We start from the raw sequence: 19,168 nt of genomic DNA, 5'->3' as shown, positions 1-19,168 counted from the left end.
CCTTCCAGACTGAACATTGAATTCAACAACTTTAGATCTTGAACTCCCTCCTCCATCCCCACCCCCTTTCTGTCTCTTCCCCCTCCCTTTTGTTTTTTTCCAATAATTTATGTAGATTTTTCTTTTCCCACCTATTTCCATTATTTTTATGCCCTTTTAGTCTTATTTCACCCCACCCCCACTAGAGCTGTACCTTGCCTGTCCTGCCATCCATTCTTAATTAGCACATTCGTTTAGATAATATCACCACCTTCAACACCTCTTTGTCCTTTTGTCTGTGACATCTTTTGATTATCTGCTCCTTTCAGTGCTTGCTTGTCCCTACAACCAACACCACCCCTCTCCCCACCCACCCCACTTCTCTCTCCCCCCCCCCCCCCCCCCCACCTTAAACCAGCTTATATTTCACCCCTTTCCTATTTTTACTTAGTTCTGTTGAAGGGTCATCATGAGGACTCAAAACCTCAACTGTGTTCTTCTCCGCCGATGCTGCCAGACCTCCTGAGTTTTTCCAGGTATTTCTGTTTTTGTTCTGGATTTCCAGCAAACGCAGTTTTTTGTTTGTTTTTATCTTCATGATAATGGTGTTTAAAATAGGCTCAACTATATCACACGTCACGTTTCATGTGCCTGACAATCTCAGTGCTCCCTTAGCTTCCTATTCCCTCTGTACTGCCAGCTCAAGTACTTCTTGAATGTGCAAACTGGCTGTATCATGTTAAATTTAATTCTCAGTGTTGTATCCTTTTGTTTTTAAATGAGAAAAGCTATCTCAGAACTCACTCTGCACTTTACAAATGTATCCATTTCACTTAACCACAAAACTTGAAGATTTTCTGAAATGTTGTATATCTGTTACATGGAGTTTACTTATTAAAAAAAGGATTTAGAGCCACAGCTGCTTTAACATGGATCTTGAGGAGATATTTACTTTCTAAAGTAATTTCCAATAAAAAAATTAGGTTTTTACGCTTCATATAATTTTTTACTATTCTTAATTTTGAATAATTACATTATCAGTTGCTTTGCTGGCAGCAGAGCTGTTCCACACTCTAACGTCTCTTACTCATACCTTCTGTAGGAAGAGTACGATCCTTTCAATCATCTGCGTTCGCCGATCCTCCAGAGTGAACAACGTTCTTGGGGTCCGAATGAAGAGTTTGGTTTTCCCGTAAGCTACATCGTGCTGAAACCCGCAGCACTCTACCAACTTCTTCACGGCCTCTTGGTCGGATCGCATGTCATGGTTCGGCCATGTGAACTCTGAAATCATCTTATATCTGGAAAGGAGGAGATAAAGAAAACAGTTTTAACTGTCTATTACAAGGATCTGAAAACAGCAGAAACAGATTAAATTCAATGCATAAGAACTCATCGACAATTATACTTGAACGAAAACAAAGTGCTGAAAAAATCAGCAGGTTCCGGAGCAAGTGTGGAGAGAGAAGCCTAGTTAACATTTTGAATCCGAAGAAAAGTCAAATTGGACTCAAAACATTAACTCTGTTTTCCTCTCTCCACAGCTGCTGCCAGGTCTGCTGAGCTTTTCCAGCACTTTCTGTTTTCATTTCAGATTTCCAGCAACCACACTATTTTGCTTTTACAACTATACTTGAGCTTGTAATAAGCTTTGCTTGGGAATTATGCACTTCCCATAGCCCAATGATGAAAATGCACCAGCAATCAATATGATAGAAACACTCCTTACCACTGGAGTGACTCCAGCAGATAGCACTTCCATTCTTAACACAATTTTGTTATAAGTGGAAGAAAATTTGCTCAGTTGACTAGGTGGCCAGCATGTGATTCAGGATAACGCTAACATTTGATCCTGGTTCTGGCTGAGGCAGACTTATGGCCTGGCTCCTCGCCCTGCTCCATAATAAGATCACGGCACAAGCCCTGGTTTGGCAACCCTTGAATAACTGAGGATGCTATCTGGAGAAGATAAGCCTGTAGTACCTAGAAACATCACTTGAGAGATACATGCCATCACCAAACAAGGTTCCAGGTTCAAGTCCCATCCCAGCGCTTGAGCACAAAAATTAAGACTGACATGACAAGTGAAATGAGATGTTAACCTAAGGTCCCATATGCCTGTTCGGGTGGATGTAAAAGATCCCCTGGCACCATTTCGAAAAGTAATCCCTGGTGAACTGACCAATCGTCAACATCACAAAAACAGATTATCTGGTCATTATCAGATTGTTGTCTGTGGGATTTACTGTGCACAAATTAGCTGCCGATGGAAGCTTTATAACACTTCAAAAAGTACTGCATTGGCTGTAAAGTGCTTTGAGACCTCTGATGAACATGAAAAACACTATATAAATGCAAGGCTTTCTTTCCTTCAGTTTGAATTCTATAGTTAACAGCATCTGCCATCTCACAACCCTGACCCTGATGATTGCTCATAGAACATAAAGCAATTATATCAGTGCCTACAGACAAATCACACATACCCATAACCTAATGCAGAGTTATCTAAGCTTTCTGTTGGCCATCTAGTTGAACACCATGGAGGCTAAAAGACGGGAAATAAAGTTAAAATCCCCAGTTTTAACATATTTCAATATGCTTATGATAATAGATCCTGAGTTAGAATCTATAGATAAATAAGGTAATAGCCCCACAAAAGTCACCAGGACAATAAGTTCAAACAATACAAAGAAATTTTAACTTTGAGATTCAGATTGGCAGGACATGTGGGCAATATTTGGACATCGCATGAGGATATTATTCCGTGAGGCAGAGCTGGTCATTAGCACACATGTGAAAACTAACACTGTACTTTCAGGCGCTGTCTCGGAGAGGTAGTATTTAGATGAGAAATAGAAGAGGACCAAAGTTAGATCCTTGGGAGATATTAGAGGTAATGGTGCAAGAGCAGGAAGTGAAGCCAATATGTGATTCTCTGGCTATGATTAAATTGTTATGATGTGGTAGTTGATATATGCGCCAGGCAGACCAAATCCACGAGGGAAATTTAGTCATGTTATCACAATGGTTTTGCAATTTGTATTTATTATGAGGTCTGTGCACTGAATTCAGAAGTAATAAGTCCACCAAGACCTTTGGAGATTTAAAAAAAACTAAATTAAAATATTTATTAAAAAAAATATGTTGAGTACATACATAAGACTACAACTGCTACTACAATAACTCCTAAATTTCTAATTAGCCTGAATCCCAGTTACACTCCCTTTAAGGCAACAGCCCACAATAGATTTTAAATTTAAAACAAACTCAGCAAGTTTGTTTTAAACAATATCCTCCACAGTGGAATTCTTAATGGCTTTTCTCCAGCTTCAGTTTTGTTAAATAGCAGACTTATGCACAAATGCTGGAGGCTTCATTAAGGCAATTTTACACACTCCTTCTGACACATAATCTTTCCTTCCCCTTTATATATGTTTCTCTCTTTTTAATATGTAAAATCTATTGCTCCATTTGTCTTCGAAACTGTATCTTCCTCATTATATATTCCATTATATATTGTAGTTAACCTTTGGGGAAAAACAAACACATTCGCCTTGCTTATCTAGCTAGTTGTAAACAGACTAAGATCCCTTTGAATTACAAATATCTCTTCATTTATCAAAAAATGCAAATTTCCTTCACCCTTACACGCTGAGCTACCATCCATGTTTACTCATTAACATGTCAAGCACCTAGCTTCTTTTGATGACTTAAAGCTTGCAGTGTGCTTGATTACAAAATGTAATTAAATCACACAGTCACAGCTATACCTACTCCCGTAAATCTACTTCACAATAAACCTGAAAAATATTATGAAAAAAATGTTAGTTTCATGACAAAATAAGTAGGGATAGATGCTGGTGAGAGACATCCTACAAAACTGAATGACAAGGGAAAGGCATTGAAAGAGAATAGTGCAGTCAACCATGTTAAAAGCTGCTGACAGGTCAAGAAGGGAAAGTTTACCTTTGTCAGTCACATAGGATGTCATTTATAACATTGATACTAAAGAGCTGTTTTGGTACGATGGCAGGGATGGAAACTCAGAGGGTTATGGACTGGAGGAGATTAAAGGAAGAGGGAGGGAAGAGGCCATGGAAAGATTTGAAAAAAAAGGATGAGAACTTTAAAAATTGAAGCGTCACAATGTAGGTCAGTAAACACAGGGGTGATGGGACTTGGTGCAGTTAAGGACATGGGTAGTAGAGTTTTGGATGACCTCAAGTTTGTGGAGGTCAGCACATGGGAGGCTGGCCAGTAGTGCATTGGAATAGTCAAGTCTAGAGGTAATGAAGGCATGGATGAGGCTTTCAGCAACAAATGGGGCAGAGCCAGGTGATGTTACAGTTGTAGGAATAGGGAGTCTTACTGAGGCACAGATGTATGCTTAGAAATCACTGGTAATGAGAAATAAAAAAAATAGACAGGATCACACTCTGTATCGCTGGGTGTGGGTGGGGACACGAATCAGAGTATACTGGGCAAGAACAAAAGCAGACTCAAGCTGTCAAATAAGCTGCCAACCCCTGCAGTCTCAGCTTACACATGGCAAACTTTGGCAAGGTATTGGAAGGTTGTGTAACTCCAGCCCCTGAGAATGTCTTGAGGACATAAGGAGAAAAAAACCAAAAGCAAATAAAGGCAGAACAAATCCACAAATCATTTCCGCGTTCTTCCAAAACAGCAAGCCTTTCATTTAAACTCAAAGACAAAGTCAAAACACCAGCAAAAGAATCCAAATTTGCACTTTGACAAGTTAACCTGTGCTGCTCGGTGACTTGCGCAGGCCATTCGAGCTACAACAGTGGACAATTATTCCATGCTGTATCAGAGTGCACTGTTAATGCATCCTAGCAGTCTGTGTAGTGCTGACGCAGAGCACCATCTGCTTCATTATTTTTTGATAGTGAAGCATTCCCATAATAATTAACAGACTGGATCAGTGTATTTTGTCACATTAAGTGAACCTACACTTTAGAAGCACACGTTTTAGCAAGAGTGAATGATCACCAGGGGATTAAGAATGTGGTGTGTGTGTGTTTGTGTGTGTGTGGCGGTGAGGCAGAGATCTGCATTAGCACAATGCTAAATAAAAAATATTCTAATATGCAGTGTGGAACTATAGGTACTAAATAAATCTTTGCATTCTTTTTGTTTGCATTTGAGTAAATGAAGATGAAACAGCAACGCTGTGTTTCATTTTTGATGGTTATTAGGGAATAGAGATAGAAATGAATACAGACTCCATTGTATATAAAGGGAGCTTTTGTGTTAACAAAGTAAACCCAATTGTAGCTAGCCGCACACTACCAGCTGATTGAACCTGTCCAGTCTCCACTTTCTGGCTGCCTCCTAGTAATTGTAAACAGTGTGAGCAGCTGATGGAGACTTCTGGTGGCTTCAATCAGCTGTTGGTGTCGTTAACAACTGTAGGAGTTATTTCATTCCTACAAACTAGTACAGGTTTACTGTTCACCATGTTAGTTACTGTGAAAGACAAGGCTGTAGTATTTGCAACCATCTTCAGCCAGAAGTTTCAAGTGAATGATCCATCTCAGCCTCCTCCTAAGCTCCCCAGCATTGCAGATGGTAGTCTTCAGCCAATTCGATTCACTCCACGTGATATCAAAAAATAGCTGAAGGCACTGGATACTGCAAAGGCTATGGACCCTGATAACATTCTGGCATTAGTACCGAAGGCTTGTGCTCCAGAAGTAGCTGTGCCCTTGGTCAAGCCTAGCCAGCTACAGCACTGGCATCTGCCCGGCAATATGGAAAATTGTGCCCAGATATGTCCTGTTCGCGAAAAGGAGAAAACCAAATCGCCCTACCAGTCTACTTCAATAATCAGCAAAGTGATGGATGGTGTTATTGACAGTGCTATCAAGTGGCACTAACACAGCAATAACCTGCTCAATTTTTCACAGTTTGGGTTCAGCCATGACGTCTTGGCTCCTGAACACATTACAGTTTTGGTCCAAACAAGGGAAAAGAGCTGAACACAGAGGTGAGAGTAAGAGTGACTGCCTTTGATGTCAAGGCAGCATTTGACCAAATAAGGACCCCAAGCAAAGTTGAAGCCAATGAGAATCGGGGGAAAATTGGTTAGAGTGATACTAGCACAAAGGAAGGTGCTGGTGGTTGTTGGAGGTCAGTTATTTCAGTCCCAGGACATCACTGCAAGAGTTCATGAGGACAGTGACCTCTGCCTAACCATCTTCATTCTGCTTCATCAATGATGTTCCCTCCATCATAAGGTCAGAAGTGGGGATGTTCGCTGATGATTGCACAATGTTCAGCACCATTCGTGACTCCTCAGGTACTGAAGCAGCCCATGTCCAAATGCAGAAAACCTGGATCAGCCATTTAATACTGTAGCTACAAGAGCAGACCAGAAGCTGGGAATTCCGGAGCGAGCAACTCACCTCCTGTCTCTGCAAAGGCACAGGTTAGGAGTGTAATGGAATGTCCACTTGCCTGGATCAGTGCAGCTCCAACAATACTCAAGAAGCAATTGTCAAGCCAGGTTAAAGAATACTTTTCAGAGCTCCTCAACGGTTCACTGTTTGTAACAAATGGTTTAGCTGTACACATCTGGAAGGGCTTGACTCAATCTTAGCTGATTTTAAATGTCACAGCATGAGAGTGTTATAATTAGTTCCCAGGGTTAGAGGAAATAACATGGATGATGATGTTTGAGACAAGTTGGACTAAAGTTCATATATAGAGTAAAAGCAAAAAATTGCAGATGCTGGAAATCGAAAACAAAAACAAAAATACCTGGAAAAACTCAGCAGGTATGAACCGTTCTGTTGAAGAGTCATGCAGACTTGAAATGTTAACTGTGCTCCCTTCCACCGATGCTGCCAGATCTGCTGAGTTTTTCCAGGTATTTTTGTTTTTATATATAGAATTATATGCAAGCTTGCTCAATTTTACTTGGTGCACAGGGTGGGGGTTAACCACTGTCATGGGGGAGGTGGTGGCTTATAGTATTATCACTCAATGAGTAATCCAGAAACCCAGGGTAATGCTCTGGGGACCCAGGTTCGAATTCCACCACAGCATATGGAGAAATTTGAATTCAGTGAAAATCTGGAATTAAAATTCTACAGATGACCATGAAATATTTTTCAAACATTGTGAATCCAGACCCACAGCAATGTGATTGACTCTTAAACGCCCTCTGAAATGGCCTAACAAGCCACTCACTTGTATCAAACAGCTAAAAAGCCTAAAAGGAATGAAACTGGTTGGGACACCTGGCATCAAATTAGGCACTGGAAACGACAATGATAAACTTAGCCCTGTCGACCCTGCAAAGTCCTCCTTAATAACATTTGGGGGCTAGTGCCAAAACTGGGAGAGTTGCCACAGAAACTAGTCAAGCAACAGTCTGACAGTCATACTCAGAATCATATCTTGCAGATAGTGTCCCAGGCACCACCATCACCATCCCTGGGTATGACCTTCCACACCAGCAGGGCAGGCCCAGCGGTGGTGGCAGCACAATGGTATACAGTCGAGAGGGAGTTGCACTGGGAGTCCTCAACATTGACTTGGGATCACATGAAGTCTCACAACATCAGGTCAAACATGGGCAAGGAAACCTCCTGCTGATTACCACATACTGCCCCACCTCAGCTGATGAATCAGTGCTCCTCCATGTTGAACACCCCTTGGAGGAAGCACTGAGGGCAACAAGGGCACAGAGTGTACTTTAGGTCCTAAAGGACATAGCTGCTAGACTGGGTCTGTGGCAGGTGGCGAGGGAACCAACAAGAGGGAAAAACATACTTGAACACATCCTTACCAACCTGCCTGCTGTAGAGGCATCTGTCCATGACTGTATCGGTAGGAGCAGCAGCAGCAGAATTGTACTGCTGAACCACAATCTGTAACTTCATGGCCCGGCATATTCCCCACTCTACCATTACCACCAAGCCAGGGGATCAACCCTGGTTCAATGAAAGGTGCAGGAGGGCATACCAGGAGCAGCACCATGCTACAACCTGGTGAAGCTACAACACAGGACTATTTGCATGCCAAAGAGCATAAGCAGCAAATGATAGACAAACCTAAATGATTCCACAACTAACAAATCAGATCTAAGCTCTGCAGTCCTGCCACATCCAGTCATGAGTGGTAGTGGACAATTAAACAACTCACTGGCGGAGGAGGCGCCCCAAATGTCCCCATCATCAATGATGGGGGAGCCTAGAACATCAGTGCAAATATAAGGCTGAAGCATTTGCTACAACCTTCAGATTTTCAATCTTCAGCCAGAAGAGCTAAGTAGATGATCCATCTTGGCTTCCTCTGGAGGTCCCCAGCATCACCGATGCCATTCTTCAGCCAATTCGACTCACTTCACATGATATCAGGAAACAGCTGAAGGCACTGGATACTGCAAAGGCTATGGGCCCTGACAACTGACAATAGTCTGGCAATAATACTGAAGGCTTGTGCTTCAGAATTTGCCACACCCCTAGCCAAGCTGTTCCAGCACAGCTACAACACTAGCAATGTTGTGGTTGTTGGACGTCAATCATCTCAGTTCCAGGACATCACTGCAGGAGTTCCTCAGGATGGTGTCCTAGGCCCGACCATCTTCAGCTGCTACATCAATGACCTTCCTTCCATCATAAGGTTGTAAGTGAGGATGTTTGCTGGTGATTGCACAATGTTCAACACCATTCGCAACTCCTCAGATGCTGAAGCAGTCCATGTCCAAATGCAGGAAGGCCTGGACAATATCCAGGCTTGGGCTGACAAGTGGCAATCACAGTCATGCCACAGAAGTGCCAAGCAATGACCATCTCCAACAAAAGAGAATCTAACCATCAACCCATGACATTCAATGGCATTACCATCGCTGAATCCCCCACTATCAACATCTTGGGTGTTAGCATTGACCAGAAACTGAACTGGACTAGCCATATAAATACTATGGCTACAAGAGCAGGTCAGATGCTAGGAACCCTGTGGCGAGTAACTTATTTCCTGTTCACCATCTACAAGTCAGGAGTTTGATGGAATACTCTCCACTTGCCTGGATGAATGCAGCTCCAACAACATGCAAGAAGCTTGACAACATCCAGGACAAAGCAGCCCGCTTGATTAGCACCCCACCCACAAACATTCACTCCTTCCAGCACCGATGCACAGTAGCAACAGTGTGTTCCATCTACAGGATACACTGCAGGAACTCACCAAGACTCATTCAGCAGCACCTTTCAAACCCACAACTGCTACTATCTAGAAGAACAAAGGCAGCAGGCACATGGGAACACCACCATCTTGAGGTTCCCCTCCAAGTTACTCACCATCCTGACTTGGAAACATATCGCCTTTCCTTCACTGTCGCTAGGTGAAAATCCTGGAACTCTTTTCCCTAACAGCACTGTGGGTGTACCCACACCACATGGACTGCAGCAGGTCAAGAAGGTAACTTACCACCACCTTCTCAAGGACAATTGGGGATGGACAATAAGTGCTGGTCTAGCCAGTAATGCCCACATCCCTTGAATGAATAAAAAGGAGGAAAATTAGAAGGTTGAGGGGTCACAATTAACATAAATCTGGACTGAAGGATTATCCTGATTTTCAAATGAGAATTAAAAACAAACTGAAATCCATATGGGAAAGAACTAACTGATTGAATAGAAGTATGTGGGACACAGTTGGCCAAAAATTGCCCTTTTCCTTAAGCATTCCTTAATTGGAAGTACTTTTGGTAGGAGAGGCTTGAAAATAAGGAAGAATGTACTTTATATTTCATATGCCACTATTAACCCATATATACCATTACCCCATTTAGTTCAGGTAAGCGTTCTATTGATTCATAGTGTAAAGGAAATATTACTTCTTTCCTAATATTACTGTGGGATACTTTAAAGCAGGCTTGTGGGGGCTCTGTTGCGTGTGCATGTGTGTGTTTGTGTGTGTATGTGCGTGTGTGTGTAATTTAATTAAACTAAAGACGGTCAGACTTCAAGGTTTGAATCATCAAAGGGGTTAAGTGTAAAAATCAGGCACTTTGAAATGGAGATGGGCAAGCTAAGATGATACAGCAGATACAGTGTGAATGGAATTTGTAGATAAGATGAGAAGTTGTCTGATTTTCAAATGGACATGATAAGACAAACTAAATAAGGCAAAAATTTTAAGTTTATTTTTCCTGAAATTGCTGGCCATAAGGACATGAAAGATTTTTACATTCTGGAAAATGTAACTTTGAAAGCAAGGGTGAAACAATGGGATTTACAGATCAAACAAGAGAAAATATATTGAAAGAAAGATGGAAACCTGTATGGGAGTTGCCCTGTGAGATCTTGAGGGGTGGACTATGTGAAATAGATCTGTGAAAAAGTGTTCTCTAGCCACCCCAGAGAAGTTTGTGTGTGTGTGTGCATGTGCGTGTGTGTGTAATTTAATTAAACTAAAGACGGTCAGACTTCAAGGTTTGAATCATCAAAGGGGTTAAGTGTAAAAATCAGGCACTTTGAAATGGAGATGGGCAAGCTAAGATGATACAGCAGATACAGTGTGAATGGAATTTGTAGATAAGATGAGAAGTTGTCTGATTTTCAAATGGACATGATAAGACAAACTAAATAAGGCAAAAATTTTAAGTTTATTTTTCCTGAAATTGCTGGCCATAAGGACATGAAAGATTTTTACATTCTGGAAAATGTAACTTTGAAAGCAAGGGTGAAACAATGGGATTTACAGATCAAACAAGAGAAAATATATTGAAAGAAAGATGGAAACCTGTATGGGAGTTGCCCTGTGAGATCTTGAGGGGTGGACTATTTGAAATAGATCTGTGAAAAAGTGTTCTCTAGCCACCCCAGAGAAGTTTGTGTGTGTGTGTGCATGTGCGTGTGTGTGTAATTTAATTAAACTAAAGACGGTCAGACTTCAAGGTTTGAATCATCAAAGGGGTTAAGTGTAAAAATCAGGCACTTTGAAATGGAGATGGGCAAGCAAAGATGATACAGCAGATACAGTGTGAATGGAATTTGCATTTGTAGATAAGATGAGAAGTTGTCTGATTTTCAAATGGACATGATAAGACAAACTAAATAAGGCAAAGTTTTTAAGTTTATTTTTCCCGAAAGTGATGGCCATAAGGACATGAAAGATTTTTACATTCTGGAAAATGTAACTTTGAAAGCAAGGGTGAAACAATGGGATTTACAGATCAAAAAAGAGAAAATATATTGAAAGAAAGATGGAAACCTGTATGGGAGTTGCCCTGTGAGATCTTGAGGGGTGGACTATGTGAAGTAGACCTGTGAAAAAGTGTTCTCTAGCCACCCCAGAGAAGTTTTGGTTTGGTTCAGAGTGCAAGGTTTTGTTAAAAGCCTTGGAGTTCCATTGTGGAATGAGAGGGAGAGAAAAGCTGTGGGACATCTCCCTTAAAGCAACAGCGGGTGCTTGTGGTAATATTGCTGGATGTTTTATAGATTAAGAATCTCTTTGGACTTTTGTCTGACAGGTGTGTGTAATTGGGAGTCTAGTTAAGTAGAAATCTTTTGGGAACTGTTATAAGACTAAATTTAACTGTATAACTGTAATTTTGTGTGGTTAAGTTTCTTTTCTTTTGTTAATAAATCTTTTAATTTAATCTTTAAAATCTCCAAAGGTGGTAGTGGACTCTTTACTTCTGTCTTCAGTGTACATACCTTCTCATAAATACAAATTGAAATATCATTGTGATAACTTGACCAAGTTTCCCATTGGGATTTGGTCAGCCTGGCAATTACCATCTGCCATATCATAACACAGACTGTAGCCTAGTTTTCACAGGTATCTACAGACAGTACTCTGAACATTTAACATGCAGTATTTATTTTTAATAGTCATTAAATGTTTTATGGAAAATTATATTAAATGTTCCATAAGCTTGTCACACATGGTTAAATTTAGAAAAGTAATTCACAATAATTGTGCAATTTGAAGAAATTGCAAAAGAACTGAGTACTTATCGGCCAGTGTTCCCAGATTCAGATCGCTGCCCAGTGCCTCTGTAGATATCAAGTGAGTATATGGCTACGATCGCTTCTCATGGTTTAACAACCTGTCAACACTCACAGCAAATGGCCTCTCGGGTGAGGTACTGAATTGTTGCTTGCGGCTTTGGCATCAGAGTTTAGGGGTTAAGTTATGAGAACAGAAGTATAGGAGATGGAAGAATGATCCAATCATACTACTTAATAGGAAGTTCCAGGATTTTGACCCAACGATGAAGCAATGATGAAGGAGCAGCAAAGATGTCCATGGTGGGGTGGTGTGCAACTTGGAGGGGAAATTGGAGGTGATGCTGTTCCCATGTACCTGCTGTCCTTGCTGGTGGAAGTTATGGTTCGAAGGTCATGATTTTCCTATCAAGGGATGGGGAATAAATGTGAAAAACATGGATGTAGATCAGCCATGATCTAAGTGAATGGCAGAGCAGGTCAGAAGAGCGTAACTCCTAATGTTCCTATATTAACCCATGAAATTGCATTCAGGATAGTTAAGAAAATCAACTGTATTAAAATAAAGTAAAACAGGCCCATTGTATCTGTTTGATGATTAAGATCTGGCTTTGCCAATGAATGACACTTACAATTCACTGACTTCCTTCAGCAGAATGATTCAGGTCCAAACCTATGGTGCAGTGACACAACATAGGCTCAAAATAACAGGTGTGATATTTAGCAGTACAGCCATATGCAACTAACAGACTTAACCCCATATACCATAAATCCAGACCAACTGCAAAGGCACTGCTAGACTTGGTTCTGGGAATGAGGTGGACCAAGTGGATCAAGTGCCAGTAGGAGAACATTTAGGGGACAATGATTATTGCACCCCAAGGCTTAGGCTGGCCATATGGAAAAAGACAGAATAATTCACAACAAAAATAATTAACAGGGAAAAGCCAACTTCAATGGGGTAAGAACAGAGCTGGACTGAATAAACTGGAGTCAAATGTTGGTAGGAGAAACAGTGGGCTACCTGCAAAGTAGAGATAGTTCAGGAACAGTCAAGATATACTTTCTTGAAAGGGAAAGGTAGGGAAAACAAATCCAGAGCTCCCTGGATGACAAAAGAAATGGAAATTAAGGGAAGGAAGAAAAAGTGTGCTCATGGCAGATGTTTGATTGAAAATACAATTGAGAACCAAGCTGAATATAGAAGGCTCAGAGGGGAGGAGAAGAGGCAAATAAGCAAAGAGGAAGCACAAAAAGAGACTGGCAGCTAACGGAAAATAGAATCCTTTTACATAACAGTTTTTTTACATTACAGCTAACATAAAATGGCAGCATTCTATAAGCATATAAATAGTAAAAGGATGGTAAAAGGAGTAGGGCCAAATAGGGACCAAAAAAGGGGGTTTACACATGGAGGCAGAAGGCATGGCTGAAGTATTAAATGAATGCTTCACATCTGTCTTTACCAAAGACGAAGATGCTACACAAGCCATGGTGGAAGAGGAAGCAATTCAGACACCAGAAGAGTTTAAATAGATAAGGAGGTGGTATTGGAGAGGCTGTCTGTACTTAAAGTTGATAAGGCACAAGGACTGGGTGAGATGCATCCAAGGATAGTGGGGGAAGTGTGAGTGGAAATTGTAGAGACACTGGCCATAATTTTTCAGTCTTTCTTAGACTCATAGAAACATAGAAAGTAGGAGCAGGAATAGGTCATTTGGCCCTTTGAGCCGGGTCCGCCATTCAGCATAATCATATCATAGAATCACAGAAGCTTAACGGCACAGGAGGCGGCTTTCTGGCCCATCAAGTCTGCACCAGCTCTCCAAATGAGCATTATGACCTAGTGCCTTCCCCTGCCTTTTCTCTGTACCCTTGCACAATGCTCCTATTCAAATAATCATCTAATGTCCTCTTGAATGCCTCAACTGGACCTACCTCCACACTTCCGGTCAGTGCGTTCCAGGCCCAAGCCACTCGTCGTGTGAAAATGTTTTTCCTCACGTCACACTTGTTTCTTTTGCAAATCAACTGAAATCTGCACCCTTTCGTTCTTGATTCTTTTTGCGAACGGGAACAGCTTCTCCCTATCTACTCTGTCCAGCCCCCTCATGATTTTGAATATCTCTATCAAATCTCCTCTCAGCCGCCTTCTTTCCAAGGAGAACAGTCCCAACCTTCCCAATCTATCCTCATAGCTGAAGTTTCTCATTCCTGGAACATTTCTTGTAAACCTCTTCTGTACTCTCTCCAATGTGTTCACATCCTTCCTATAATATGGTGCTCAGAACTGAGGTCTAAAAGGAGATTAAAGCTGGGAACTAAATATTCAAGGGTATGTGACTTTTTAAAAGGACAGTCAGGAACGAAAGGGTGGTGTGGTAGCTTTGTTGTTATGAGATGGAATAAGTACGATAGCAAGAAAGGATCTTGGATCGGAAGATGTAGAATCCATATGGGTGGAGATAAGAAATAACAAGGGGAAGATGACACTGGTGGGAGCAGTCTATACGTCCTCTGACAGTAGCTAACCTGTAGAAACACAGAACACTACAGCACAGAAAACAGGCCATTCGGCTCTTCTAGTCTGTGCTGAAATATTATTCCGCTAGTCCCATTGACCTGCACCTAGTCCATAACCCTCCAGACTTCTCCCATCCATGTATCTATCTAATTTATTCTTAAAACGTAAGAGTGAGCCCGCATTTACCACGTCAGATGGTAGCTCGTTCCACACTCTCACCACTCTCTGAGTGAAGAAGTTCCCCCTAAACCTTTCCCCTTTCACCCTAAGGTCATGTCCTCTCGTGTTTATTTCTCCTAATCTAAGTGGAAAGAGCCTACTCGCATTTACTCTGTCTATACCCCTTATAATTTTGTAAACTTCTATCATATCTCCCCTCATTCTTCTACGCTCCAAGGAATAAAGTCCTAACCTGTTTAATCTTTCCCTGTAACTCAACTCCTTAAGACCTGGCAACATCCTAGTAAATCTTCTCTGCACTCTCTCAATCTTACTGATATCCTTCCTGTAGTTAGGCGACCAGAACTGCACACAATACTCCAAATTTGGCCTCACCTATGTCTTATACAACCTCACCATAATATCCCAACTCCTATACTCAATACTTTGATTTATGAAGGCCAGTATGCCAAAAGCTTTCTTTACAACCTTGTCTACTTGTGCGCCACTTTCAGGGAACTATGTATCTGAACTCCCAGATCCCTTTGTTCCTCCGCTCTCCTCAGTGCTCTACCATTTACTGTGTATGTCCTACCTTGGTTTGACCTTCCAAAATGTAACACCTCACACTTTTCCGCATTAAATTCCATCTGCCATTTTCTGGCCCATTTTTCCAGTTCGTCCAGATCTCTCTGCAAGCTTTGAAAGCCTTCCTCGCTGTCCACAACGTCTCCAATCTTAGTGTCATCAGCAAACTTGCTGATCCAATTTACCACATTATCATCCAAATCATTGATATAGACAACAAACAACAATGGTCCCAGCACAGATCCCTGAGGCACATCTCTAGTCACAGACCTCCAGTCTGAGAAGCAATCATCCACTACCACTCTCTGTCTTCTCCCACACAGCCAATTTTGAATCCAGTTTACAACCTCTCCATGGATACCAAGTGTCTGAACCTTCTGAACTAACCTCCCATGTGGGACCTTGTCAAAGGCCTTACTAAAGTCCATGTAGACAACATCCACAGCCTTTCCTTCATCTACTTTCTTGGTAACCTCCTCAAAAAACTCTACAAGGTTCGTTAAACACGACCTACCACGCACAAAGCCATGCTGACTATCTTTAATCAGCCCTTGGCTGTCCAAATAATTATATATCCGATCTCTCAGAACACCTTCCAATAATTTACCTACTACTGACGTCAGGCTCACTGGCCTGTAATTACCTGATTTACTTTTGGAGCCTTTTTTAAACAACGGAACAACATGAACTACCCTCCAATCCTCCGGCATCTCACCTGTGGCTAAGGATATTTTAAATATTTCTGCCAGGGCCCCTGCAATTTCTACACTAGTCTCCCTCAAGGTTCGAGGGAATATCATGTCGGGCCCGGGGGATTTATCTACCTTTATTCGCTGTAAGGCAGCAAGCGCCTCCTCCTCTTTAATCTCTATATGTTCCATGAAACTACTGCTTGTTTCCCTTCCTTCCTTATACACTATGCCAGTTTCTTGAGTAAATATCGATGCAAAAAAAAACTGTTTACGATCTCCCCCATCTCATGAGGCTCCACACATAGACGACCACTCTGATCTTCAAGGGGACCAATTGTGTCCCTTACTATCCTTTTACTCTTAATATACTTATAGAAACCCTTCAGGTTTACCTTCACATTATCTGCCAAAGCCACCTCATGTCTTCTTTTTGCCTTCCTGATTTCCTTTTTTAGTATTTTCTTACATTTTCTATACTCTACAAGTACCTCATTTGCTTCTTGTTGCCTTTACCTGCTATACACCTATCTCTTTTTCTTAACCAGATCGCCAATATCCCTTGAAAACCAAGGTTCCCTATGCCTGCTAACTTTGCCTTTAATCCTGACAGGAACATGCAAACTCTGCACTCTCAAAATTTTGCCTTTGAATGCCTTCCACTTACTGAACACATCCTTGCCAGAAAACAACTTATGCCAATCCACTCTTCCTAGATCCTTTCTCATTTCCACAAAATTGGCCTTTCTCCAATTTAGAATCTCAACTCGAGGACCAGACCTATCCTTATCCATAATTAGCTTAAAACTAATGACATTGTGGTCAATGGACCCAAAATGTTCGCCTACACATACTTCTGTCACCTGACCTGTCTGGTTCCCTAATAGGAGATCAAGTATTGCATCCTCTCTCGTTGGTACTTCTATATATTGATTTAGAAAACTTTCCTGAACACATTTGACAAACTCCAAGCCATCCAGCCCTTTTAGAGTATGGAAATCCCAGTCAATATGTGGAAAGTTAAAATCTCCTACTATCACAACTTTCTGTTTCTAACATAGGACAGAGAATAAATCAGGAGATAATGAGGGCATGTAAAAAAGGGAAGTACATTAATCATGGGTGACTTTAATCTTCATGTAGATTGGGAAAATCAAATTGGCTGAGGTAGACACGAGCAAGAATTCATAGATTGTATTCAGGACAGTTTTTTAGAACAAGAAACTGGGGATCAGGCTATGTTGGATTTGGTAATGCGTAATGAAACAGGTTTAATATTTGATCTCAGCATAAAGGATCCCCTAGGAAACAGTGACCATAATATGGTAGAATTTAGCATTCCGTTTGAGAGAGAGAACTTGGGTCGGAAACAACTGTGCTAAGCTTGGATAAGGGTAATTATAATGGAATAAGGGCAGAGTTGGCTGGAGTGGACTGGGAAAACGGTTTAGCAGAAAAGATGGTTGATGAACAATAGCAGACGTTTAAGAGAATAGTTCATGACCCTCAACAAAGATATATCCCAATAAGAAAGAAGGATTCAAAGGGATAAACCAACCATGGTTAAGCAAGGAAGTTAAGGACAGATTCAAGTTGAAAGGAAAAACATACAATGTAGCAAAAATTAGTGGTAAGCCAGATGATTGGATAAGTTTTCAAAACCTACAAAAGGTTACCAAAAAAAATAAAGAGGGAGAAAATAAACTTTGAGGGTAGATTAGCAAGTCATATAAAAACAGGCAGTAAGAGCTTCTTTAAAGATATAAAAAGGAAGAGAGAGACCATAGTGAACATAGGCCCCTTAGAGAATGAGGCTGGGGAAAAAATAATGGGGAACCAGGAAATGGCAGAGGAGCTGAATACAGACTTTGCTTCAGTCTTCATGGTAGAAGGTGCTAATAGCATTCCAAAATTACTAAATAATCAAGGGGCAAAGGGGGTGGGGGGGAGGGAATAAATACAGTAACTATCACTGGAGAAAAAGTAGTAGGGAAACTAATGGGGCTAAAGGCCGATAAATCCCCTAGAACTAATGGGTTGCATCCTAAAATATTAAAGGAAGTAGCTACAGAGATAATGGATGCACTGGTAGTAATCTTCCAAGAATCCTTAGATTCTGGAAAATCCCAGAGGATTGGAGAATGGCCAATGTAACACCCTTATTCAAAAAGGGAGGGAGACAATAAACAGTTAGTTTAACATCTGTTATTGGGAAAATGTTGGAGTCTATTATAAAGGATGTAATAGCAGAGCATTTAGAAATACACAACCTAATCAAGCAGAGTTAGCATGGCTCCATGAAGGGGAAATCATGCCTAACAAATTTATTAGAATGGTTTGAGGAAGTAACAAGCAGGATCTATAAAGGGGAACCAGTAGATGTAATATATTTGGATTTCCAAAAGGCATTCGATAAGGTACCACACGTAAGATAAGAGCCCATGGGGGTGGTATATTAGCATGGATAGAGGATTGGCTAACTAATAGAAGACAGAGAGTTGGGATAAGGGGGGCATTTTTGGTATGACAACCTGTAACTACTGGACTGCCACAAGAATCAGTGCTGGGGCCTCAATTATTTACAATATATATTAATGCCTTAGATGAGGGAAGTAAATGTACTATCGCCAAGTTTGTGGATGACACAAAAATAGGTGGGAAGGCAAGTGGTAAGGGTAACATGACGAGTCTGCAGAGGGGTATAGGCAGTTTAAGTGATTGGGCAAAAACTTGGCTGATGGGATATATTGTGGGAAAATTGAGGTTATGCACTTTGGCAGGGAGAATAGAGGAGCTGAATATTACTTAAATGGAGAAAGACTGCAGAAAGCTACAGCACAGGGGGATTTGGGAATCCATGTGCATGAATCCCAAAAAGCTAACATACAAGCTCAACAGGTAACAGGGAAGGGAAATGGAATGTTGGCCTTTATTTCAAAGGGAATGGAGTATAAAAATAGGGAAGTCTTGCTAAAACTATACAAGACACTAGTTAAACCACACCTAGAACACTGTGAAGAATTTAGGTCCCCTTATCTAAGGAAAGATATACTGGCATTGGAGGCAGTCCAGAAAAGGTTCACTAGGTTGATCCTAGGCACGTAGGGGTTTTCTTATGAGGAGAGGTTGAGTAGGTTGGGCCTGTACTCACTGGAGTTTAGAAGAATGAGAGGCGACTTTATTGAAACATATAAGATTCTTAGGGGGTGTCATGAAGCTATTCATGTATATATTATTGGAAAAAT

The 19,168-nt window shown here is 41.2% G+C and overlaps 1 protein-coding gene across 2 annotated transcripts in view; it reads right to left on the bottom strand.

Moving 5' to 3' along the window:
* Window positions 1-19,168, bottom strand: part of myo1d (myosin 1D) — a 593,379-nt gene that overhangs the window by 330,119 nt on the left and 244,092 nt on the right. For both annotated transcript variants that reach the window (XM_041173666.1, XM_041173667.1), the window contains one exon: window positions 1,073-1,280. In XM_041173666.1, the coding sequence (XP_041029600.1) occupies window positions 1,073-1,280 (208 nt within the window). The remainder of the gene's footprint in view (window positions 1-1,072; window positions 1,281-19,168) is intronic.

The sequence above is a fragment of the Carcharodon carcharias genome, chromosome 23, assembly GCF_017639515.1.
Source record: "Carcharodon carcharias isolate sCarCar2 chromosome 23, sCarCar2.pri, whole genome shotgun sequence".
NCBI classification, from domain to species: Eukaryota; Metazoa; Chordata; class Chondrichthyes; order Lamniformes; family Lamnidae; genus Carcharodon; species Carcharodon carcharias.
The sequence above is the reverse complement of the archived record's forward strand: the minus strand, read 5'-3'. Positions and strand labels throughout refer to the sequence as shown.